Source organism: Quercus suber, unplaced genomic scaffold, assembly GCF_002906115.3.
Source record: "Quercus suber isolate HL8 unplaced genomic scaffold, Cork oak 2.0 scaffold_244, whole genome shotgun sequence".
NCBI classification, from domain to species: Eukaryota; Viridiplantae; Streptophyta; class Magnoliopsida; order Fagales; family Fagaceae; genus Quercus; species Quercus suber.
Genome location: NW_027069701.1, coordinates 628,517 through 639,155, shown reverse-complemented (window position 1 = coordinate 639,155; position 10,639 = coordinate 628,517). Strand labels below are relative to the sequence as shown.

The window sequence follows — 10,639 nt, the reverse complement described above, 5'->3', positions numbered from 1 at the left end:
GGAAAAGAAACTCACGCAAGACAGTGAAACTAATGGTAAATAAGCAATGAATGAAAGAAAGATAGGAATATAAATTCAAATCTACATAGGAATATTTAAAAAAAAAAAAAAAATCTAATGTTATTTGACTTTCTCATCAACATTACCCCACCATGACTTTCCCACCATCTTCCGCTAAAGTGGAGGGTGACCCCACCATGACAAATTGAAAGCAAGTGCTGCAAGTCAACGTGATCCTTCCTCATTTATTTCCAATTATTAATATTATGCTACATTAATAATACCTTCACTCGATTTTACTTTTCCTACTTTCTTCCAAAAGATTAGCATTTAGCCATTTAGCAAAGAAGGGTTGCTTTGTGTTATTTTCTTGCCTTCTGTTATTATGATTAACAGCCAATCAGTCTGTGTATCTAAACTTCTCCCCTGATTTCTAAACAGTTGTTGCCTAATTTGTAGAATTGGCTTTCTTTTGGAGAGAGAGAGAGGAGAGGACTGGTAAGATCTTTGATGCGATTATGCGTATGAAATTATTATTACTATTTGGTTTTAGATATATATATATATATATATATGAATTTTTTTTTTTTTTTGAAGAATAGATATGTATATGATTTTTTTTTTTTTTTTTTTAAGGCAGAAAAATTGTTCATTTTGAGGGTTAAACATTTTGACATAAAAAAACTGAAAAACCTTTCCATTTATTTTTGAGATGGAAAAGAATCATTTTGTAATGAAGATTTAATTTTTTTTTAATGAATCTATAAGAATATGTGATATTAAAGACATTTAAAATTACTTGTTATTCGTCATTTGATGGAATAAGATTTAATGTCGACTTTTAGTACCTTGAACATCTTTAGATTTATGAAGAATTAAATTTTTACTGTGAAATGAATCATTTCCATTTGAAAGCAAACAGAGAGAACCATTTCTTTCTGAGGCAACTTGTTTCTTTAAAATCTATCTTTCTTTTACTTCTATGTGTTTTTCCTTGTATTGGTACTTTTCTCCCTCTTTTTCATACATTCTCATATTGGTATGTTAGTTTTATCTACTTCATATTGGGCTTAGAAAGACAGCAGTGAGTTTGTCGTGCTCTTATCTCGTTGCTATGTGTGCACTTTCAGGTTCTTCTATGATATATCATATCAAAACCGTGAATGACAATTGACAACAATCAAGCTCTGAGACTTTTTTGTTTAATTTGCTTCTTTGCATTATATGATCAACTTGGACACATTTTGTGCTGCCAAAGTGTGTTCTTGACAGCTTAAAAGACATATGTCACTGATGTCTTATGGTTAAGGGTAATTGGTCCTCCCAACTTTTATTTCCCTTTCTGAATTGTAACCATTGCCTATGCCATTTAATCCAATGCTCACATATGCCATAACTCTTAGGCAAGTACCAAGGTTTTGACTGCTATGGAGGTGAATGATCTAGAAGCAGATATTTAGGACAATTTGGACATAAAAATCAGATTTACCCAGTTGCAAAACAGACCCAAATTTTGGGTAAAAGACGACAGATATATTATAAATAATATTCAGAAAACTATACAAGAGTTTGAGGGCCAGGAGGGTATTCCTCTAACCACACTTGAGGACTGTCATTGACTAGTGCATGCTTAGCTAATTCTGTAGCTGTGCACTGTCACAAGATTTTGCATTGAAATTAAAAGATATAGAAAAAGGTTACCACTTTCCTATTTTTTTTTCACATGGCACAATTGTGTGACTTGTGTCTTGCTTAGATGCCTTACCTATTATTCAGTTTTTGTAACATTTGATGCTTCTAGATGTTATTGATTGTTTGACTAAAAACTTTGCTTTTCTCACATACACATTTTACAGAACGGTCTGTGGCCTCTTATTATCTCTGCTTCAATTGGTGTGTTTCTCCTTTATTGAATCAGAGTCTATCAAGAAGTGTTTGCTTTTCAGGCCAGGTATATATTTTTCCTTTGCACCTGTTATGTTGTAGTTTAGTTTCTTGCATGAAATAAGATCTATGATTCTCATGTTAAATCAAATGTCTATCAAAAATTTCTACATGCTCAATTTCATATCAAAGAATTGGGCCTTCTAACATACTTCTTGGGGATAATTGTCCTTCGCTCTTCACATGGTATGTTGTTCTCTCGAAGAAAATAAATAATGGAAATTCTTAAGGATGGGGGTATGTTAGCAACCAACTCTCCCCTTTTCCTATGGAGCATAATCTCAAATTGACAAATATTGATGGTCAGCTCCTTGAGGATCCAACAATTTATCGCAAACTCATTGGCTACCTAATGTATTTAGCAATCGCTAGACCTGACAAATTTATGATATCAATATTCTTAGTCAATTCATGGCTAAGCCTCATAAACCTCATCTTGATGCTGCCAGTGACTGCCACTCGTCTTTGTTACCTCAAAGGTTCCCCAGCTCAAGGCATTTTATTCTAGAAATATCATCTCATTGTGACTCAGGTGGGCTGGTTGTCCTATGACTCACCATTATACTGGTGACCGCCCCATTTCTTGGAAAACCAAGAAACAACCACTATTTCTCATTCTTTCTTTAAATCCAAATATAGAGTCATGCCATGGCTTGTTGTGAGTTGACTTGAGTGGCTTTCCTCATTGTAAGCCTACGAAACGTTACTGTGCAACAACTATGCAAATTCAGATTGTAGCCAATCTAGATTTCCATGGAAAATGGAAATAATAATCTAGCTCAAATGCCATCTCCTTTGTGAAAAATACAACAAGGTTATATTGAAACCACCTATATTCCCTCTAAACATCAGCGTGCAGATATTTTCACAAAGGCATTAGGCATAAATCAACTTCAATTTTCACTTAAAAAATTGGCATCCTTAATATAGGTGTTCGAACTTGAGGGGAAGTGTCAAGAATATTTCTAGAAACAATTCAAATTAATCTTAAGTTAGTTACAAAATCAAAACTGTAATTAAAATGTCATGAATAATTTTGATAACAACTCTAATCAATTTTAATTGTGAACAAAACTCCCAACACTTATGTGCTCCCTTATATCATTAGAATTAATCATATAATGTTATTATGGAATCTGTACCATACTTCCCCCCTATCAAATTCTTCATAGGGTTTTGACTCCAATCAGTCAAGAGACAAAAAAAGGGGTAATGAACTTTGGTGGTTCATATGGGAGTATGACTTAGAATTCCTGGATTTGTTTGTTGCCGAGTTCAAAATCATTAATTTCTAATTTCTCAGTGTCATGGCTTGTTTCATTCATCCTTATATTTTTCCATGTCAGTTGTTCTTTTTTTTTCTTTTGGTTCTAAAATTTTACCTTTAAAGAAATGTAATTATAACCATATTACTTATTTGACTGTTAATTTCTGTGTCAAGAATTAAAGAGCTATTAGTAACTACAAAACAAAATCTGGAGGTACATATTAACTCCATATCAAATGTTGGGTAATAAAATGTATTCATCCCCTTTTTTGTTTGTTTGTTATTCTTCTCTCTCTTTTCCCCCAACACATGGCCAATATGCCTGATCTACATCTTGGGTGCATCTATCATGCAGGGTCTTTCCAATGGAGATATTAGCTTCGATTGTTGGAAACATTGTTCCTTCAGTAGTAGTCGAATATTGGAATTATCACAGAGAGGCTGATCAACATGTGAAGAATCTGAAGAGAAAATGGGAATTACTGGAAGGCCGGAAGGATGACATAAAAACAATATTGGATTCAGAACTTCGTCAAGGAAAAAAACCAAAGGAAGAAGTTAAAACTTGGCTTCAAAATGTGGAAACAATTAAGGGTGACATAGACATTGGACAAGAACCTGCCAGATGGATGTTTTTCTCACGTATGCAGAAGGGAGAATCTGCTTTTAAGAAGACAAAAGATGTGGAGGAACTTTATCAAGCGGGTGATTTCACTGATGGTTTGGTTCTTGATCTACCTGAATGCATTGGTAAGATGATGCCACAATCGACCTTAGTGGGAGAAAGCACTGCTCAAAGAACTAAGGAACAGATTTTGGCATGCTTGTTTGATAATGAGGTTGGAAAGATTGGTGTTTATGGCATGGGCGGCATTGGCAAAACGACTGTCATGAAAGAAGTTAACAATTTCTTATTAAATGAGTCAAACAAATTTCAAAGTGTAATTTGGGTGACTGTATCAAAGGAATTTGATCTTACCAAACTACAAAATGACATTGCCTACAGGTTGAAATTAAAACTCCCAAAGTTTGAGGATGAAATAATAAGGGCAGTGGAGTTATACACAGCATTGAAAGATAGGAGGTATGCGCTAATCCTAGATGATTTGTGGGAAACATTTGCTCTTGAGAAAGTAGGAATTCCAGAGCCTACTTCAGCAAATGGATGCAAAATAGTATTGACAACTCGAGATCTTGATGTTTGTCGAGGAATGAGTTGTAAGGATATCAAAATGGAGTCACTTTCAAAAGAGGAGGCACGAGAGTTATTTTTGCATAAAATGGAATGTGATGTTTTTAATACTCCATATTTGAAAGCAATTGCGGAAGAGGTTCTTCAAACATGTGCTCGGTTGCCTCTTGCAATCGTCACAATAGCTGGAAGTTTCAAACGCTTAGTTCACGATTATGAGTGGAGAGATGCATTGGAACAGTTGAGGACATCCTTAAAGGGGTTTGACAATATAGAGAAGCAGGTGCATGAGGTGCTTAAATTCAGTTATGAACGACTGAAAGAAGAGAAACTTAAACAGTGTCTCTTGCATTGTGCACTATACCCCGAAGACTTCAAGATTGACAAAGAAGAGTTGATAAAACATTTGATTGATGAGAGAATTATTGAAAGAATGAAGAGTAGGCAAGCAGAGGTTGATAAGGGCTATTCTATGTTGAGTAAACTTGAAAACGCTTGCTTATTAGAAGGTGTAACTGACGAATATTATGAAGAGAGAAAGTTTGTGAAGATGCATGATTTGGTAAGAGACATGGTTCTCCAGGTTGCAAGTCCTGAATTTATGGTAGAAGGTCACTTGGGATTGGATGATTTTTTAAATGAAGGAAAATGGAGAGAGAATCTTGTGAAGGCTTCTTTGATGTACAACAAAATATCAGGAATTCCTTCTAATGTATCACCAAGGTGTCCTAACCTGTCAACCTTGTTGCTGCAAGGTAACTGGTCATTAAAAAATGTCTCAGATTCTTTATTTGAGCATTTGCATGGGCTCAAGGTTCTTGATCTATCATATACTAGCATTGAATCTTTGCCGAATTCAGTCTTTAGCTTGGAGAATCTTAATACATTAAGCCTTAGATGGTGTAGGAATTTAAAGCATGTGTCTTCATTAGCAAAGCTTACAAGATTGAGGAGGTTAGACCTTGAGCAAACAGGAATTACAAAAGCACCTGATGGTTTAAAAATGTTGGTCAACTTGACATACCTTGATCTGGATGCAGAGTATCTAAAAATCATGCCACTGAGGATTTTACCTAAACTTTCTCAGCTCCAGTATCTTAGATTTTCTTGCAAAGTAAAAGTGAAAGGACAAGAGATAAAAAGGTTGAAGAAATTGGAGAATGTTTGGGTCCGTTTTGATGACTTGTATGGGTTCTGTAGTTTTATAAGATCCTTAGAGAAAAGGCGACTCGCATGTTACCAAATTCAAGTGGGAGAGTCAGAGTATGTCGCGTATCGGAATATTGAAGACATAGGAAAAGTTGTAATTTTAGAAGAGTGCAATTTAGGAAGAGGAGGTGAGTCCCTTGTGCTACCGGAAGACATGCAATACCTAGAAATTGGAGAATGTGACGATTTAACAAGCCTATGCGATGTTCCATCTTTGAAGCACATAAGGGAATTGAAGAAAATATGTCTTCACAATTGCAAAGGAATAGAGCACGTTCTTTCTTCTTCTTCTGTTACCGATTCTCTTCAAACTCTCGAGATTTTAGAGCTTTGGGATTTGGATAACTTACGCGGACTGCTTAGGAAAGAGAGAGTTGCTTCAGCACGGGTCCCACCTAACACCTTTTCCCGTCTCAAAGTGATTAGCATAGGTCAATGTCCAAATATAAAGAAGTTGCTTCCACCTGGATTGCTGCTACACCTGCGCAACCTAGAAGAGATTGTTGTCTACGATTGTAACCAAGTAAAGGAAATAATAGGAGAAGTAAGTGATGAATTTGAAGAAGAAGAGGAGGAAGGAATGGACACTACCAAAATCAATCTCCCCAAATTAAGGGATTGGAGTCTGTGGAACCTACCGGAACTGAAGACCATCTGCAATAGCAGTAAAGTAATAGTTTGTAATTCTCTTGAAATGATTCAGATATACAAATGTCCGAAGGTGAAGACACTCCCTCTCTCTCTGCCCCTTCTTAATGGACAACTATCTCCTCCCCCTTCTCTTCAACACATTAAAGGATCTGAAGAATGGTGGGAATCGCTAGAGTGGGACTCTCCTGACACTAAGAATGTCCTTCAACCCTTTTTCCATAAATTTTAAGCATGGGTATGTCCCTCTCTTCACTCTTACATCTTTCATTTTTCTTTTATGGGTATTTTCTTTTACTACCATCTAATATATCTTTTTTTAAATTCCCTTTTGGATTGGACCAATCAGCTATTAATCACATCTTCCCGGTAAGTAAGTCCCTGGGCATAGATGTATATACGCTTTATACTAGTAAAAAAGTTTCATGAATAATTTCGTTTCCTGTTTTGTCTGATATATAGGATATGTGGCCAATGGTCTGTCCCAAGTCGAAGCTGCTGATATCAAATGTTCCCGTGGTGTGTGCAGCAAGGATATATTCACTCTTAAATGTGATTTTGTTACTTCTGTTCTTATTTGCTAATTTATTACAAACTCTGTTTTGTTATGATTGTGTGTTCCTTTTTCACTAAGTGCCACAATCTTTTTTAATAATGGATCCTCTGCCTAAGTTGTTTTGATACCACATTCTGTTTTTGTTTTCCACATCCATTGTTATCTTCTTCTTCTTTCTCTGCTAGGCTTTTTTTATTATTATTTTTATTTAAAACTTATGTGTATATTTTGTTCCTAATAAATCTTTTGCTGCTAAATTTGGTGAAGATGCTTGGTCCAAACAGTAGGTTATCTTGTAAAGTTGCTTTTACAGCAATCATAGCTACAATGATCTAATTTGTGAATTTTTATTGCAGAATGCCAAATCTTGGATTTCTCTATGATTGGAAAATTTTGGTATATACCTTGTGAACAATGTATAAAATTGGAGCACATCTTGTCAATTTCCATTGTAACTATGCCTATCTATGTGCTCTATATGTGATTTAATAACTTGCGAACAAGTGTGCTTATGATGTAGGCATCTTTTGATCATCAATTATGCATACTTTTTTGCTTCATGTTTTTCGCTTTTTATGGGGTTAATCAACATGAGAAGTCATGGGTGATCTACTGACTTTTTAGCTTCATGTTTTCACTTTTCTGAGGTTGACTTTAGAAGTCTTGGATGATCCACGATCTTCCCCTGTCCTCTAAAATCTCTCTGTGTTGATAACCAGCATAGCTTTTGGCTGATTAAATGTCATTGAATTTATATTTATTTTCATTCCTTTTCCTTCTTTCTTGTCACTTCCCGCTATATTCTCAATTCCTCCCTTGAATACAACTTAGTTCATGAATTATATTGAATTTGGTTTCATCACTAGTTAATAGGTGTAAAATCATTCTCAAAACTACCATTGTAATCTAATGCAGATGTTTGGCATTTTACAATGTGGATATTTGATTATTGCCATAAGTAAATGTCATATGAATTAGTTCAAGGTTTAAATGAACAATTCATTACTCAACCCAAGAGACAGAACAAATGGATCTTAAATTAATCAAAACACAACTTGACCAGTCTAAAATCTGAATCAGTACATGGCAGAAGATGAAGCCGTGTCTAAGATCAGCCATTTGCCACTAACTTGCATATAACACTCCCTGTTTTATTGTCTTGTGACACTGTGACACTTAATTTATTAAATTTTTTAATTACATATAAACATAACATATGCATATCCACATTTGTATGTATGTATCTATCTAGAGTATGTGTAATTTTTTATTTTTTAATGGTTAAAAGTATTAGAAGGATTATAAGTATGTTAGATTTTTGGTTGCTGCAATTTATAAATTCTCTTGTGAATCATAGGACTTCTGGTTAAGTATTTGTCTAAGCATACTGAAAAGATTGTCCAATCTTTTTTTTCTAGGTTATAACTTACAAGAAGAATTGTGTTACATGTTCATTACATTTGAACTCATGCATTGCACATAGATGCTATTTTTCACTAGAGTCACTCTCACTCTTGAAATATTAAAGTTTTGTACTGTCAATTTGGAAATGGTGGAATGGTGGTCTATTTGGTTTGAAATGAAGGGATATATTAGTGTCACCTCGTTTGAGACCTCTAGCACCGTTCATTACAATAATATAAGTTGAACTATTTTAAATAATTTATAAATTTTGTAGAAAAGGTGAAGGGGGAAAGGATTAAAAATTGCCTTTAGGTTAGTAAATTTTGTGCTTAACTTGGTGTTGCAAGTGTTTTCAATCCCCATATATTCAGAATTTATGTGGATAATGGGAAGCTTAAAGAGAACGCAGATGGTAATTGTCTTGATTTGCATAATTTTAATGTGGAAATTTTGCTCTTTAACTTGATAAGATCATACAACCTATTTTACTAGAACCCATGCTCCATTGTTGTGCACAAGATGAGGCTTTGAATAATATTTTTGAATTGACAACCAAAATGTGTTAAGTAGGGATAAAACAATCAAATTAAATATTTTCATCATGAAAAACATACTCTGCAATTAAATTATTTTTCCTATTATACGATTTAAGGCATTTCATTACCTTATAACAATGTGAGTATTGAAGAGAAAGATCCTTGGATTGTTAATTTGTTATTCCTCCATGTTTTGTTATTCATTAGTTTTTTTGAGCTGCAAGCTTTCAAGGAAACCTACTTGAATGTCTATAATCTTTCATTACTTATTGAGTATCCTCTTTAGTTTCCTCTAAGTTCAATATTGCTGCATGGTTCACATTTCATATGATATAAAAATGCTTAATCATTCAGGACGTTTATTTCTGATCTGAATCAATAGATGCACCCTGCATACCCTAGTATTGTCCTTCATAAACCTGTAACTCTAGAATGCCTAAAAATTTAGAGAGCTCTCATATGTTTTTGAATTTATTGTATCATTTCTCAACTTGTAACTGTAAGATGCTTAAAAATTTTAAAAACTCATGCGTGCTTGTGAACTCATTGTATCATTTCTCAACTTGTAACTCTAAGATGCTTAAAACTTTAAAGAACTCGGGTGTGCTTGCGAACTTATTGTATCATCTCTCAACCTATAACTCTTGACTGCTTTAAATTTTAAGTAAATCTTGTGTTTGTAAACCTATCATATCATATCTCAAAGTCCTGGGTTTTGCCTGTGAATTTGTGTGGTCTTCAAAACGCATCAAATGATCAAATCTTTTACTAGAGTTTCTCCTCCGATGTATTACAATTTTTCTCCTTTATTTTTAGACGGAATCCCAGTTTGAAAAATCTTGTGATACTTGTAATGAATAAAAGGTTGTGGGTCATGAAGTCAAGATAAAGCCAATTCATAGCAAGGTAGGAAAACCGGAGGAAGGCTAGCATTTGGAGGAAACTAATTGAGTGACCAAAGATACTTTGAAAAATTATTAGGTTTCTAAATAACCTTGTGCAAATTTGAAGTAAAAACACACCCTACTTCAATACAAATGTGGATCAAAAGCCAAAAGACGTTATCAGAGTCTTATTTCTAATGAACTTTTGATGTACAGGGAAGAATCATTTTATTGTGCGGTTATATGGTATAGTTCCTCTAAGGACTAGATTTGAGTTCTTAGCCCAAAAAGTGGATGAACTTAGGCCCAAAAAAGCCCAAAACAATGAATTTGTAGAGAATGTGTTGGAAAACTGAGCTTTAATGAATCGGACAAACACTAAAGTAGATTCAGATGACAAGAGAATAAAAATAAATGAGTTTATACTAAAGAAAATCGTCTTCGGTACAGTCCAAGGAGATTAGTTCTTATATACTTCTTTCAGGTTTGATTATAAAATCAGTTCTTGATGCTACGGTATTTTTCTCTTCCTTTCTCGATCCCCCCCTCTCATTGCATCATTCTTCTTTTTATACTATCTTCCCCTTTCATCTCTACCTTCCACATGCAGGCTAGATGGTTGGTGTTGAGACTTGTTCCATCAGCCTCTTCCTGAAGTCTTTGTGTAGTAGCTATAAGGCTGAAGACTACTGTTCAGGTATCACCTCCACATTAATGTGACCAGAGAGTTAGCTACATAGCATTTAATGCAATGGCAGCAACTTTCCCCTAAGATATTTTAGGACTCCCCCCTGTCTGATGTCTCTACAATGCTTATCTGTACTAACAGAGCTTCCTGGAACGTCACCCTGGACGACAGACCACCTCCTCAGACCTCTGCTTTAGCTAGTCGATGAGGCATTTATCCTCGGCCCATCCTCTTGAGCCGTTAATGACTAAAACTAACCTCTTTATTTACTAACATAGTCTCTTCTGACAAAGATTACTCCTCCTCATACA

General features: G+C 34.7%; 1 protein-coding gene across 3 annotated transcripts; it reads left to right on the top strand.

Moving 5' to 3' along the window:
• Nucleotides 1–269: 269 nt before the first annotated feature.
• On the top strand, nt 270–7,605 carry LOC112038074 (disease resistance protein At4g27190). 3 transcript variants are annotated; one of them, XM_065780737.1, is made up of 6 exons: nt 270–498; nt 1,131–1,310; nt 1,857–1,951; nt 3,567–6,498; nt 6,610–6,629; nt 6,723–7,605. In XM_065780737.1, the coding sequence occupies exon 4, from the start codon at nt 3,577–3,579 to the stop codon at nt 6,490–6,492; it is 2,916 nt and encodes a 971-aa protein (XP_065636809.1). In that variant the 5' UTR covers nt 270–498; nt 1,131–1,310; nt 1,857–1,951; nt 3,567–3,576; the 3' UTR covers nt 6,493–6,498; nt 6,610–6,629; nt 6,723–7,605. The 3 variants fall into 3 exon arrangements, with proteins under 3 accessions (XP_065636809.1, XP_023926661.1, XP_065636810.1); XM_024070893.2 differs by lacking the exon at nt 1,131–1,310; XM_065780738.1 differs by lacking the exon at nt 6,610–6,629.
• Nucleotides 7,606–10,639: the final 3,034 nt, after the last annotated feature.